Here is a 14,838-nt window from a genome sequence, read left to right on the forward strand (position 1 = left end):
AATTCTCTGATGTCCCACTTAAATCAGGGTTGTTCAGCAGTATGGAAGGGTGCTGGGAATTGTAGTTCTGTGAGGAGTAAACTGAAGTTCCCAGGAGTCTTTGGGGTGGAGGGAAGCCCTGTGCTTTAAATGTGTGTTGTGTACAAACGTGGGCTGGGCCAGCCCTGGCGAAATGCTTCCTGCCTCATTCTCAAGCACCTACCTGTTCCACCCCCTTCTTGTCTCTTTCAGTTCCAACTCACAGCAAAGATGTGTGACCAGACCTTTTTGGCCAATGTGTTTGGCCCATGCGACAATTGTTCCAAAGACAGAGCTCTCCGGGAGGTATACCGCAAATCGGAAAAACTCAGCTACTGCTCACTATGTGTGGAAATGGTATGTGGTTGTTTCTATTTACTGGGTTTTTTAAATGGTCTTCAACGAACCTATGCTGCATACTGATTTGGGGGGGGGGAATGTGTGGGTGCGGGGAGGAAGTGGTACAACATTGGGTTAAAAAAAATGGAAGGGGGGAATTATATAAGATACAGTGGACACTTGGGTTGTGAACGTGATCCGTGCGGGAGGCACGTTCGCAACTCGCAGTGCAGCGCCGCGTCTGCGCACGCGCAGGTCATGATTCGGCGCTTATGCACAAACCGTGATTTAAGGCTTCTTCACATGCGCGAGCGCTGAAACCCGGAAGTAACCCGTTCCGGTACTTCCGGGTTCGGTGCAGTGCGCAACCCAAAAAACACGCAATCTGAAGCGTCTGTAACTCGAGGTATGATTGTAAACTGTAAATTTATCGGATAGAGCATATGTTTCCTTGGGACTCAGTCCCACTGGAAGTTTCCAAGTAGACATATGCCGTTATGAGTTAATGAATTGCTTCCTGCAACAGAATGTCCCAAAGTGCTTTACAAAAATAAAATGCAATGAGAAAGAGAAAAAAAACAACCACATAAACCGAATAAAAACAAATCAGAGTATCAATTCAATAAGTATGGTTGTAAAAAAAAAATCTTGATTTTATTGTTTTATCTTTTTGTAAACTGTTTTTATTTTTTTTAACCATCATTTATAACTTATATAAAATAAAGAAAATGGGAAATAACTATTAGACTCTCAGATCCTGAATCCCAGGATTTAAACTGAATACATTTTTCTTCTGGCAGGCTTTACCAGCTGCAAAGGTGTGTCTTTGCCACCAGTGTCTATTTTGTATTATTTTTTAAAATGGATCATTTCTTGGTGTTTTTAACTTTTGCTATTTTTCTTGTACATCACCTTGTGTATCACTTCAAGAGGGACATCGCAGAGTTGGAAAAGTTGCAGGAAAGAGCAATCAAAACAATTAAGGGATGGAGCTACTCTATGAGGAAATGTTGAACTGAGGAAATTCTTGACTTGCCCCCCTTAAAAACCAAATTGCCCCCACATGGGGTGTGTGCCCCACATTGGGAACCATGGGACTAGATGATCCCTTCCAAATCTATGATTCTACAATTCCATGCATAGGAGCCAGCTTTGGGCCCCGGGGTAAATATTTGAGGGTTCTGGACCCCCCAAAGTTAGTGGGCAGTGCCATTAAAATAGTGTGCATGTGCAATTGGGGGGGGGCAGTTATGTCTCAGCCTGCATAATTGCTCATATGATGCTCAAACCAACCCAGTTCCCACGCTGCCCGGTCCTTCCCCACTTAAGGTGCAGGGAGAAGATGCCTCCGCCCGCCCGGCCCTGCCTAGCCCGAGTGGGACAAGCGTCCGCCTTGCCTCCGGCGCGCCAATCAGCGTCGGGGAGGGCGGGGCCTCCCTCTTCCCAGCTCGCAGGGCGGATCCGGAGCTGTTGCTGCTGCTGTTGCTGCTCCTCCTCCTCCCGCCTCACTGTCTCTTTCCCCCTCTCCTCCTTGCAAAGATGGCAACCGAGGGGCTGAAGGAGAACGAGACCCTGGCGTCGCTGAAGACCGAGGCCGAGAGCCTCAAGGGCAAGCTGGAGGAGGAGAGGGCCAAGCTGCACGACGTGGAGCGTGAGTCGGGGGCCGGGAAGGGGGTGGCGGGGGGGGGGCGCTGTGCTGCCTTGGAGAGGCTGTCCTCCATCCGAAGCAGAGATGGCAGGAGAGAGAGAGACGGGAGCAGGGAGCTGCGCATCATAGGAGCAATTCTGGGGGGGGGGGTGGCCCAAGGATCCTGGAGGGTGGGGTGGGGTGCTGGGCTTGTTCGATGGGAGATCGGGGGTGGGGATCCGGGGATCCTGCCCCCCTCCCTCCGCATCCATCTCTTCCACCTGCCCCTCCCCGTGTTGTGCTTCTTCCGAGCGTGGCTGCAAGGAAATCGCCCTTCGCATCATCATCATCATCATCCAGCACCATCGCTAGCTAGCTGCTGCGTTTGAATCCGAAAGCCTGAAAATAAAGTGGGGTGGGGGCTATAAATAAAAGCTATTTATTTATCGAGGCAGGAGGAATGGACTACCCCCTGTCGTCGCTGGATGCCTGATCCTCAGAAGCAGATATGTGTTTATTCGTGGGGGGTGGGGGTGCTTGGTGAGATGTAAACATGCCAGGGAATGCAAGAGGAGGATGTGCACGCAAGGCTGAGCTTAATGCTCGATTCCTGTAATAATGGTAGCCAGATCCAGGCTGGGGGACAGTATTTAAGGCGACCCACTGAAAAACAGGGGCAGGGGCAAGCCGCAGGGCACCTGTCTTTTATTTAACCGTTGCATTAAAAAAAGAAGGAAGAAAATCCACTCAGTTTTCCCCTCTGCTGTCTTAAAAGCCCTGCTTGATTAAATCCATCTGCTGCTGTCTGCAAACATTGCAAACAGGATGGTAGGTTGACTTCCTGACAAAGGAGAGGATTCCCCAGCCTTGCTTGTTTCCAGAGCTCTTTAGAGCAGCCCTTTGCCAACCCGTTAGCTGTGGTGCCTGGGGCCGATGGGATCTACATGCCAAAACATCTGGAGGGCGCAAGGTTGGCAAAGGCTGCTTTACAGGGCTGGAAGATGGAGGGGGAGTTGCTATTTGGGAAGACAGGGAAACTTTTAAGTTGCCTGAGAAGAATAACAGCATTCAGAGCTGTGCTTTGGGAACCTGCGGCCCTCCAGATGTTGCTAAATCACAACTCCCAAAATCCATGGCTCTATGGGGCCCTGCTGGCTGGGGCTGATGGGAGTTGTAGTCCAGCATCTGTAGGGTCACAGGATCACCATCCCTGCCATCTGTTTTTTAGATTTGCGTGGGGATGCAAGCACAACACTCACAGGTATGCTTGCGCCTGCAAGAGCCTGCTGGGTCCCATTCCCTTCACCCCACTTGCTGAAAGCAGCTTCTCCCTTACCCAGCGGTAATCCATCTGCCCCCAGATCCTACCAACACCACAATTCATTTAATAATAAAACTTGTATTGTAGACAATATAATACTTTCTTCAAACCTAATTGCATGTTATCCTACGCTGAACGTAACCAAAAGACTTTATAATCTTAACAACAAAAAAGAGACATTGCACGTTCCTTTGTATTTCTTGAAAATCTTTAATACTTTTTTTTTTAAAAGACCCCATTGCTACTGTCTCTGTGTCCCTCTCATGCTGCAATTAGACTTGAAAAAGCCTTCTATTGGAGCCAATAAAAGACTTTTTTTCAAGCCTGACTGATTGTTATGGAGTGAGGTGGGGTTTGATCTTCCTAGAAATTGCAGCTGGAGGGAAAAGGCTATTTCCCTCTCCCCCCTCTCTTTTCCACTCTTCTGTAAGATTAGCCCCTGCAGCTGCACTTGCCCATTGAGGTTTGCAAGGTGGGGACACCCAAATTTCATTTTTAAGTGTCATTGGTGGGGAGGGGGGCAAGAGGGAGGCTGCATGTTTGTGTGCATGGGATCCAGAACAGTCCCCCTCCCCGTTTGCAAATGGGCCCCCAAAGTTGGGGTGTACATGGTGACCAACTCATTCCTGCTTTCGGACTTTCTGGGGCATCTGTTCAGCCTTTGTGGAAGCAGGACGCTGTTCTTATGTCCTTAAAGTGTCAACATAAAGATTCAGTCCTATTGAGTCTAAAGGGCTTTACTCCCAAGTAAGCATGTACAGGGCTGCAGCCTCAAGTATTTTATTACTTTTTGTTGTTGTTGTTGTTGTTGTTGTTCAGATGAAATGAACACTTTACTTTCCCCCTTTTTAATTATTATTTTTTGGCAAAGTAATAATCATACATGGGGACGCAGGTGGCGCTGTGGGTTAAAGCCTCAGCGCCTAGGGCTTGCCGATCGAAAGGTCGGCGGTTCGAATCCCTGCGGCGGGGTGCGCTCCCGCTGCTCGGTCCCAGCGCCTGCCAACCTAGCAGTTCGAAAGCACCTCCGGGTGCAAGTAGATAAATAGGGATCGCTTACCAGTGGGAAGGTAAACGGCGTTTCCGTGTGCGGCTCTGGCTCGCCAGATGCAGCTTTGTCACGCTGGCCACGTGACCCGGAAGTGTCTCCGGACAGCGCTGGCCCCTGGCCTCTTAAGTGAGATGGGCGCACAACCCCAGAGTCTGTCAAGACTGGCCCGTACGGGCAGGGGTACCTTTACCTTTACCTTTAATAATCATACATAAGAATAATAAGAATAAAAATGTGCACCCCACCCCTGAGACTATTCCATTGTAACTATCCAACCTTCCAAAATTTCAACACCTCTTGAGATGGTTTGACCCCTTTCTGTTTTAGCAGTACAAATTCTACAGACACACTCCATATCTCCTCAAAATAATTTCGCCTGCATATTCCCCATCTTACCTTAATGGCACATGTTAATTTATCATTAATAGCTATCTCCCACACCTCTTTATACCATTTTTCCATTTTATATTCTGCTTGCCCTTCCACTTCCTAGGTATCATAATTCGTGCAGCTGTCAATAAATTTGTGAGCATGTGAGCTTTAAACATACTTTCCTGTTAACCATTATTTCTTTATTTAATCAATTTGGAGGTTGCTTAATATACCAAAAAAAACCCAAAACAAACAACCCCTCTAAAGTGGTTTACTAAGCAAACAACAACTCATTAAAATCAAGGCTAGAATCCAATAAAGCAAAAGAACTATCATTAAAAATAATCAATCAAAATGCTAAGGAATGTGTCATGATGCGTCAGAGGGAAGGCAACAAGGCAAGATTAGGAGATGCAGGACCATGGAGAGCGACAAGTGAGCAACTCTTAGGGATTATTCCCACTTACATTTGCCCTGATCTTTCCAGGCACAAGTCTGAGTGCTTTGGGGTTTAATGCCCCCAAAGCTTTCCCTGCAAAAAAACCTGCTCTTTAGCGCTCAATTGGAGCAAACGTCCATTCGGATTGCAGTTTGCTCCGATTGAGCTTTAAAGAGCAGTTTTTCGTAGGAAAAGCTCTGGGGCAAAAAGAAAAAAGAAAAAGGCTCAGTGTCCGAGCTTTAAAGTGTGGACCTTGCCTGGAAAGGTAAGTGTGGATAAGCCTTTGGGCACCTGTGCTCAGACTCCCGTTTCCAGGCTCTGCTCTCTTGTGGATAACTAGAGCCTTACAGCTTCACCTTCTTACTTGAAGCATGGCCAGTGGTCAGGGATGATGGGAGTTGTAGTCCCATAACATCTAGGAAGCCACAAGCTCCCCTCTCTGTTCTACCAGAAAATCTGCTTGCAAGAAAAATAGTTGCCTGGGTTTCTCATAAACGTCAGAGATTTAGAACATATCTGTACTGGTTAACAATTTGCTACTGGGCCAGGTTCAAAGTGTGACTATTAACAACTTGGGACCAGTTTGTTATCCCCACATGTGCCCACTCGACTGCTTCAAATGACAGAATTGGCACTGCTGCAGGTGCCACATAATGCCCGTTCCATTGTTGCAAGAGCCCCATCGTATAATGAGGCAGCACCTACACTTTGGCACTCCTTGCCTATTGAGATCAAGCAGGTGCCTTCACTGTACTCTTTTAAAGGTAAAGGGACCCCTGACCATTAGGTCCAGTCGTGACCGATTCTGGGGTTGCAGCGCTCATCTTGCTTTACTGACCAAGGGAACCAGCGTACAGCTTCCAGGTCATGTGGCCAGCATGATTAAGCCACTTCTGGTGAACCAGAGCAGCACACGGAAACGCCGCTTACCTTCCCGGTGGAGCGGTACCTATTTATCTACTTGCACTTTGATGTGCTTTTGAACTGCTAGGTTGGCAGGAGCTGGGACTGAGCAATGGGAGCTCACCCCATCACAGGGATTCGAACCGCCGACCTTCTGATTGGCAAGTCCTAGGCTCTGTGGTTTAACCTTGTACTCTTTTAGGCTCCTGCTAATAACATCCTTCTTCAGGCAAGCCTACCCTGATGCTCAGAAAGTCGAGGCAGTTTGTTTTAGTATTTAAACTTTTGCTTGTTTTTAAGTATGGTTGTAAAAATAAATAAATTACTATTTTATTGTTTTATCTTTTTGTAAACTGTTTTGATTTTTTAAAACCATCATTTATGAATTTAGTGAAATAAAGGAAATAGGAAATAACTATTAGACCCTCAGATCCTGAATCCTAGGATTTAAATTGATGACATTTTTCTTCTGGCAGGCCTTACCAGTTGCAAAGGTGTGTCTTTGCCACCAGTGTCTATTTTGTATTGTTCAATTTTTTTTAATGGATCACTTCTTTGTGTTTTTAACTGCTTTTTTTCTTGTACATCACCTTGAGATGATTGTGTAGAAGTATGTTAATAACAAAACAGGTATAGGAGGCACTAGATATGGGAGCCACTAAATGCTACTTGAGAATCACTGAATATGGGGTTCTAATAGGTTCTAAGGCTTTATAGTTAGAAAATGGTCCAACGGTGGTCTTTGGCTGTGGCTTTTGCTATGCGGGGATGTTCGTCTCAGTTTTGCAGCTGAAAAGAGGATCTTTCCTTCTTTCAGGGAGATGCAACTGAGTGCTTTCCTTTTAGGATGATGACTGAAAGGCTAATAAATCAATGAGTAACTTTAAAAAGAGGGAGGAAAGGGTTGTTTGAGCTGCAGCCAAATAAGTCATATATAAAGCATTGCCCATCATTAGTGAGTCCAGGAGTCCTGTCCAAAAATAAAATAAAATGACAGCTCTGCCAGTTCAGGAAATAACAGTTGGTGCCCAAACAGTATTTGGGACCATTGTGTTCCACCAGTAGAAAGCAGAGGCCTGCCTTGAACTTTAGGCATGCGCACTTTGCTAAAGTTGTAAGCCAGAGGTTTGTGCTGCAACTTTAAATTCTGTAGTAAAAGGGGGAGATGAAGCAGCCACAGCTGTCTCCCCCATGGAAGCCCCTCTTCCCCAAGTCTTTTTACCTGCCCCATCACACTCCAGATCCAGTGGAGAACAAGTGGGTCACAGTTTCAGTCAGTCAATCAGTTTTATTGCACATAGCCAAAGGCTGCTGCAATGTACACAGAATCATTCAACAAATAAAAGAAAATATACTGGATTGATACAGAAAACTTAAAACATTTATATTATCAAGACATTACCTACTCTAAACAGAGCTATAAAAGTACCTTAATATACAAATTAAGACATTAAACAATACAATTTATAAGCTAAAATTATCACATGGCCACTAATATATTAAAAAATAATGTTAATTGATACAGTGTGCAATTATATTCGGAGTTTGGTGATAAAGATCGAATATAGCTTGATGTAAGATAAAGGTAAAGGGACCCCTGACCATTAGGTCCAGTCGTGGCTGACTCGGGGGTTGCGGTGCTCATCTCGCTTTATTGGCCGAGGGAGCCGGTGTACAGCTTCTGGGTCATGTGGCCAGCATGACTAAGCCGCTTCTGGTGAACCAGAGTAGCGCACGGAAATGCCATTTACCTTCCCTCTGGAGTGGTACCTATTTATCTACTTGACGTGCTTTCGAACTGCTAGGTTGGCAGGAACAGGGACCGAGCAACGGGAGCTCACCCCGTCACGGGGATTCGAACCGCCAACCTTCTGATCGGCAAGCCCTAGGCTCTGTGGTTTAACCCACAGCGCCACCCGCGTCCCCACCCCTTTATTAGTATGCCATAAAATCATTTCTATTTCATTCTCTGCAACAATTCCACATCCCTGAGGCCCCTTGGCCACAACAGTTGAGGCTTTAGGCCTCTTGACAACCTTTCCCTTAACATGGGAGCATCATCTTGGATCTTTGCATGCATTGCCAAAGCACACAGTGACTCTCTGTCTTGAATTCCCTGCAGTTCATCAGGTGGCAGAGCGTGTGGAGGCCTTGGGTCAGTTTGTGATGAAGACAAGAAGGGCACTCAAGGGCCATGGCAATAAAGTCCTCTGCATGGACTGGTGCAAAGATAAAAGAAGAATTGTCAGCTCTTCCCAGGTAAGGAGAGATAATGTCATTGTCTTGAGGCTTTGTTACTATGCTGAGGAACAATCTAACTGGAAAGAAAATGTCTTACTTAGTCTTTAATGTTTGATGAGATTGTGTGTTTATTTAGAAATGTAGGGCATTGCCTTTTTCCGGATACTTATTCTACAGTGTTGTCTGCACTAACCAGTAATAGCCTGCCATCCTCTGAGACAATGTTTAACTCTTTCATAACTTCCACTAGTTTTCATGACATTTAGAGTGCTTTGGACTATATAAATAGTGCCTCAAACCAGCAAGTTAAGATTTGATTATCTGGGTCCTTATTTGTTGGACATAAAAACATCCCACCATGTTCCCCATCATCTCTCATTTAACTTCTCTCTTGGCATAATCTTCCTACTTATTTCCCTGAAGACAGAGACAGGGTTTTCTGTCATTCTGCAGAGGCCAAAGGCTATAATAAAGGCAGGTAAAAAGCCTCTTTTGTACCCTAATTTATTTATCAAAATACTTATATACTGCTTTTGCATATTAATAATCAACAGCGTGTAGTTGAAAATAGTCAAATGGTAAGGACGGCCAGCAAAGACCTCAACAAAATCATGTTTTCAGCAAATGCGGAAATGGCATGAATGCAAGCGTTTGCCTCAATTCAGAGGGCATAATGCACTTACTTTTCAAAACTCTTCTTTTTTTCCTAATTTGAGTTACAACAATTCTGTTTCATTTTGCTGATAACAAATCGATGGTGCCCAGCTTTCTTTCATGCCAGCTCACAATCCTTATTGACTAACTGCTCTGAGGCAATTTTGTAAACACTGGTCGCATCTTCCTGTTTGTTCCTGGAACTGTTGGGCTTGTATTTTGAATGTGGTGCAGTGGCGTAGCGTGGGTTGTCAGCACCCGGGGCAAGGCAAGTAATTTGCGCCCCCTAACCCATGGATTTGCACCCCCTAACACGTGGATTTGCGCCCCCTAACCCTAACCCCCAGATGTTGCACCCGGTGCGGCCGGCCCCCCCTGCACCCCCCACGCTACGCCACTGATGTGGCGTCATGGTGTCACAGCATCACACAGGGTATGTGAAGGTATCGTGAAGACAAAATTCAGAGCGGGGACAAAGTTTCCTGCTCTCTTCCTGAATTGGTTAACACTTTTGCATCTGTTTCCTCTGCTAAAAAAAAACAAAAGGGAAAAGTTTTTTCTCAGGGCAAACGTTTTCATGAAAAAGACCCCACCCAGCGGAAGTGGTGAAGAGATGTGTGATTGATAGCATCTCCAGGCTGAAGTCTAGTGCCATCTTCCCAGGCTGACTTCAGTTGTGAGTCTAGTTTAGCATAGGGCCTTGATGGTAGCCAGCCAAGGGCTGCTTTAGAATAGACTGAGGGTAACCAGTGCTGTGTCCTCCAGCTGTTTTGGATTCACCTGACCATCGACCTTGCTGGCTGGGGCTGATGGGAGCTGGAAGTCCCACAAAATCTGGAGGGCAAAATGTGGGCTACCCATACTTTAATCCTAGAAGACCTGATGTTGCATTTGAAGGGATTGTTACCACCATTTCATCCCTCCTGCACAAACCTTTCGATTTTAGGCAGGAACATGAACAGAGAGAACTGCAGTAAGACTTCAAAATATACCTCCTTGTTTGAGAAACTTATAATCCCTCTTTGCTTCTCATAGGATGGGAAGGTGATTGTTTGGGATGCCTTCACTACCAATAAGGTAAGTTCCTTGCGTTTCTGATTTCCCTCAAGGCCTAAAGAATGGATGTGTTCGATGAATGTGGGAGGGCAACAGAAGGGTCTTTGTCCCTTTGTCTTCCATTCCATGTTGAAGACCTGCAAATTCTGGTTGGCCTTGGTGGTAGTCAGCCAGTTTGGGGGTATTTTAAAAAAAAATATGTTGGTTCATTTCAATGTGAAGCTGAGCCAAGTGTGGGACAAACATTTCCATTCTGCTAGAGCAGGCATGTCCAACAGGTAGATCGTGATCTACCGGTAGATCCCCAGATGTCTGTGGTAGATCACGAGATGCTTAGTGACCCCCCCACCAAAGAAAACTTTGCCTACCCTAAAAAAAGCTCAATAACTTTGCCTGTCAATAACTGGGTAGATCACAGCCAGTATTTTTATAATGTAAGTAGATCACAATCTCTTTGGAGTTGGACATGCCTGTGCTAGAGGGTCCAAAGGTCTGATGGAACAAGGCCTGTTGTTGATAAGTTTCTCTCGTGTTACAAACATCACACACTTGTAGTCACTTCCCATCTTTTAAAATCAGTACAGTGGTACCTTGGGATGTGAATGGGATCTGTTCCGGAGCCCCGTTGACATCCTGAATAGAACGTAAGACACGCCTGCACATGCGTGGATCGCGTTTCGCTGCTTCCGCGCATGCACGTGACGTCATTTTGATCGTCTGCACATGCGCGAGCGGCGAAACCCGGAAGTAACATGCTCCGTTACTTCTGAGTTGCTGTGGAACGCAACCTAAAAATACTTATCCTGAAGCATATTTATCGCGAGGTATGACTGTATAAGAGAATGCAGCTTTACTATCATTTAGTGATATAGAAAGGATTTGCAAATTGACCCTTAAGATGCAAGAGATGATTTGTGTTTCAGGAACATGCGGTGACGATGCCTTGCACCTGGGTGATGGCATGCGCTTATGCCCCTTCCGGGTGTGCCATTGCTTGTGGGTAAGTGGGAGCCTCTTGATTAAAGCCATTTTTTCATTGTCGCACTGAGCCAAGGGAGCTGTTTCCTTCTCTCCAGTATTCCTTAAAGCACCTGATGACGGCCTGGGCTTCATTAGGAAAGCTTTTGCCCAACTCAATAACTTTGATGCTGACTTTGGTTGTGTATATTTTGGTGACTGCTGGATTTGTTTTATTGTGTTTAGTGTGTGTGTTGTTAGCTGCTTTGAGATTCTTTGGAAGATAAGGCAGGAGAGAATTGTTTTCATAAATAAATAATAGATTGCCTTAATAGATAAATAAAATAACTGAATTCCTGCCTTAGACCAGGAAAAAGCAAATCTGCTGTGGAAGTGCAGGGAGATCTTCACAAAATAATTGACTGACTTTTATGTGCTTGTTAGTGGTTTGTACCCAGCGCTCCTTGGAAACTCTAAGAAACCAAAAAAAATCACTGTAGTTACAAAAGGTTCAGTCCAGCACCTTGATTCAAAATGGCTTCCGGTCACATCCAAAGATAGATGAAAATCTGCTCCTTGATCTTGGGAAACACGATGAAAAATTAGTTTACGATATGAGGTGCCCAAATGCAAGCCAGCAGACAAAAACACACAACAAAACCTTTCCCACATGTGTCCAAAAAAGCAGCTTTTGATAAAAAAAAAATATAAAAGCAGTCTTACTAGAAAGCCACAGTTAGAAAATGTTTTAGAAATTAGAAAAAAAGAAGAAGCAAGAATTCAAAAGTAGCATTTTGGTAGTGAGAGAAATCCACAGATCACAGTAAGTCTGGGGAGATCATGGTTTTACTGACTCCTTAAGTTCTCCTAAAGGAGTGGAACTGGCAGATGTGTCTAGGGTATGAAGGGAACGTCACGGGAACAGGTGCCACTGCAGAGAGAGAGCTCTGTTTCTTGCAGACTCACTTCAGATAGAAGTATCACCTGAAGATAGATGTCTATGGGGAGGGGGATGAAGTCACCCCTTAAGGCAAGGGTGGGGAATTTGTGACCTTCTAGATGGTGTATTGGACAAATAGGGTAAAAAATGCTCCTAATCATCTCGTAGGGAGTGGATTTTTCTTCACTTCAGACTTCCCTTCCACCTCCTCTCGCCTTGCTTTAGGCCACATGTCCTCATTATTCCTTTTTCCCAGCTCCACTGCCTCCTTAGGCAGTAGCCAGTGAATGGGAGCAGGGCCTTTTCCTGTGGGTCTGAGTTCCCCAGGCAAACCCACAGCAAAATGGAAACTAGACAGCCAGAAGCAAAACTTGCCAACAGTTAGTGTTCATGCAACCCATACTTAAGTGATACCTTTTTCCTCTTACCATTTTTTTTTTTTTAACTCTAGGGGTTTGGACAACAAGTGCTCTGTGTATCCACTGACATTTGAAAAAAATGAGAATATGGCAGCCAAGAAGAAATCAGTTGCCATGCACACCAATTACCTATCGGCTTGCAGCTTCACAAATTCGGATATGCAGGCAAGTACACTCCAGTGTTAGAATCATAGTTGTCGAGTTAGAAGGGACCCCCAAGAGTTATCTAGTCTAATCCCGTGCAATGCAGGAATCTCAACATGCAGTCCCTCATCCAATTGGAAACTGTACTGGACCCTGCTTAGCTTTGCAAACGCTGGTTGTAGACAGCTGAGTACAGATTTATAGTGATGTACCTGTGCATGTCCCCTTCATGGATCACTGCCTTGCCGTGGCGAAGGGGCTTGAAGAACTCAGAGAAGCTATGAACTATGCCGAGCAGGGCACCCAAGATGAACAGGTCATAGTGGAGAGTTTTGACCAAATGTGATCCACCTGGAGGAGGAACCGGCAAGCCACTCCAGTATCCCTGCCAAGAAAACTCCATGGACAAAGACAACAGGCATATAAAAGTTATGACGCTGGAAGATGAGCCCCTCAGGTCGGAAGGCGTCCAACATGCTACTGGGGAAGAGCGGAGGGCAAGTACAAGTAGATCCAGAGCTGATGAAGCGGCTGGGCCAAAGCCGAAAGGACGCTCAGTTGCGGATATGCCTGGAAGCGAAAGGAAAGTCCAATGCTGTAAAGAAAAATATTGCATAGGAACCTGGAATGTAAGAACCATGAACATGGGTAAGTTGGAGGTGGTCAAAAATGAGATGGCAAGAATAAATATTGACATCCTGGGCATCAGTGAACTAAAATGGACGGGAATGGGTGAATTCAGTTCGGATGACCATCATATCTACTACTGTGGGCAAGAAACCCGTAAAAGAAATGGAGTGGCCCTCATAGTCAACAAAAGAGTGGCAAAAGCTGTACTGGGATGCAATCTCAAAAATGATAGAATGATCTCGATACGAATCCAAGGTAGACCTTTTAACATCACAGTAATCCAAGTTTATGCACCAACTACTGGTGCTGAAGAAACTGAAATTGACCAATTCTATGAAGACTTACAACACCTTATAGAAGTGACACCAAAGAAGGATGTTCTTCTCATTATAGGGGATTGGAATGCTAAAGTAGGGAGTCAAGAGATAAAAGGAACAACTGGGAAGTTTGGCCTTGGAGATCAAAACGAAGCAGGGCAAAGGCTAATAGAGTTCTGTCAAGAGAACAAGCTGGTCATCACAAACACGCTTTTCCAACAACACAAGAGACGACTCTACACATGGACATCACCAGATGGGCAGCATCGAAATCAGATTGATTATATTCTCTGCAGCCAAAGATGGAGAAGCTCTATACAGTCAGCAAAAACAAGACCTGGAGCTGACTGTGGCTCAGATCATCAGCTTCTTATAGCAAAATTCAAGCTTAAACTGAAGAAAGTAGGAAAAACCACTGGGCCGGTAAGATACAATCTAAGTCAAATCCCTTATGAATACACAGTGGAAGTGAGGAACAGGTTTAAGGATTTAGATTTGGTGGACAGAGTGCCTGAAGAACTATGGGTGGAGGCTCGTAACATTATACAGGAGGCAGCAACGAAAACCATCCCAATGAAAAGGAAATGCAAGAAAGCAAAGTGGCTGTCCAATGAGGCCTTACAAATAGCGGGGGAGAGAAGGCAAGCAAAATGCAAGGGAGATCGTGAAACATACAGGAAATTGAATGCAGATTTCCAAAGAATAGCAAGGAGAGACAAGAAGACCTTCTTAAACAAGCAATGCAAAGAAATAGAGGAAAGCAATAGAATGGGAAGAACCAGAGATCTGTTCAAGAAAATTGGAGATATGAAAGGAACATTTCGTACAAAGATTTCCATAATAAAGGACAAAAGTGGAAAGGACCTAACAGAAGCAGAAGACATCAAGAAGAGGTGGCAAGAATACACAGAGGAATTATACCAGAAAGAAACGGATGTCTCATATACCCCAGGTAGTGTGGTTGCTGACCTTGAGCCAGACATCCTGGAGAGTGAAGTCAAATGGGCCTTAGAAAGCACTGCAAATAACAAGGCCAGTGGAAGTGATGGTATTCCAGCTGAACTATTTAAAATTTTAAAAGATGATGCTGTTAAGGTGCTACACTCAATATGCCAGCAAGTTTGGAAAACTCAGCAGTGGCCAGAAGATTGGAGAAGATCAGTCTACATCCCAATCCCAAAGAAGGGCAGTGCCAAAGAATGCTCCAACTATCGCACAATTGCACTAATTTCTCACGCTAGCAAGGTTATGCTTAAAATTCTACAAGGAAGGCTCAAGCAGTATGTGGACCGAGAACTCCCAGAAGTGCAAGCTGGATTTAGAAGAGGCAGAGGAACCAGAGACCAAATTGCAAACATGCGCTGGATTATGGAGAAAGCTAGAGAGTTCCAGAAAGACATTTACTTCTGC

General features: G+C 45.1%; 1 protein-coding gene across 2 annotated transcripts in view; it reads left to right on the forward strand.

Moving 5' to 3' along the window:
* Nucleotides 1-234: 234 nt before the first annotated feature.
* The window catches only part of GNB5 (G protein subunit beta 5), a 33,636-nt gene continuing 19,032 nt past the window's right edge, over nt 235-14,838 (forward strand). Inside the window, exons 1-6 of one of the 2 annotated variants that reach the window (XM_079953443.1) lie at nt 235-375; nt 1,897-2,008; nt 8,193-8,329; nt 10,001-10,042; nt 10,945-11,021; nt 12,370-12,502. In XM_079953443.1, the coding sequence (XP_079809569.1) occupies nt 250-375; nt 1,897-2,008; nt 8,193-8,329; nt 10,001-10,042; nt 10,945-11,021; nt 12,370-12,502 (627 nt within the window). In that variant the 5' untranslated portion in view covers nt 235-249. Of the gene's footprint in view, nt 376-1,815; nt 2,009-8,192; nt 8,330-10,000; nt 10,043-10,944; nt 11,022-12,369; nt 12,503-14,838 lie in introns of those variants that run through there. The other variant, XM_079953442.1, reaches the window with a different exon arrangement.

This window comes from Podarcis cretensis (genome assembly GCF_951804945.1).
Source record: "Podarcis cretensis genome assembly, chromosome: 14".
NCBI classification, from domain to species: domain Eukaryota; kingdom Metazoa; phylum Chordata; class Lepidosauria; order Squamata; family Lacertidae; genus Podarcis; species Podarcis cretensis.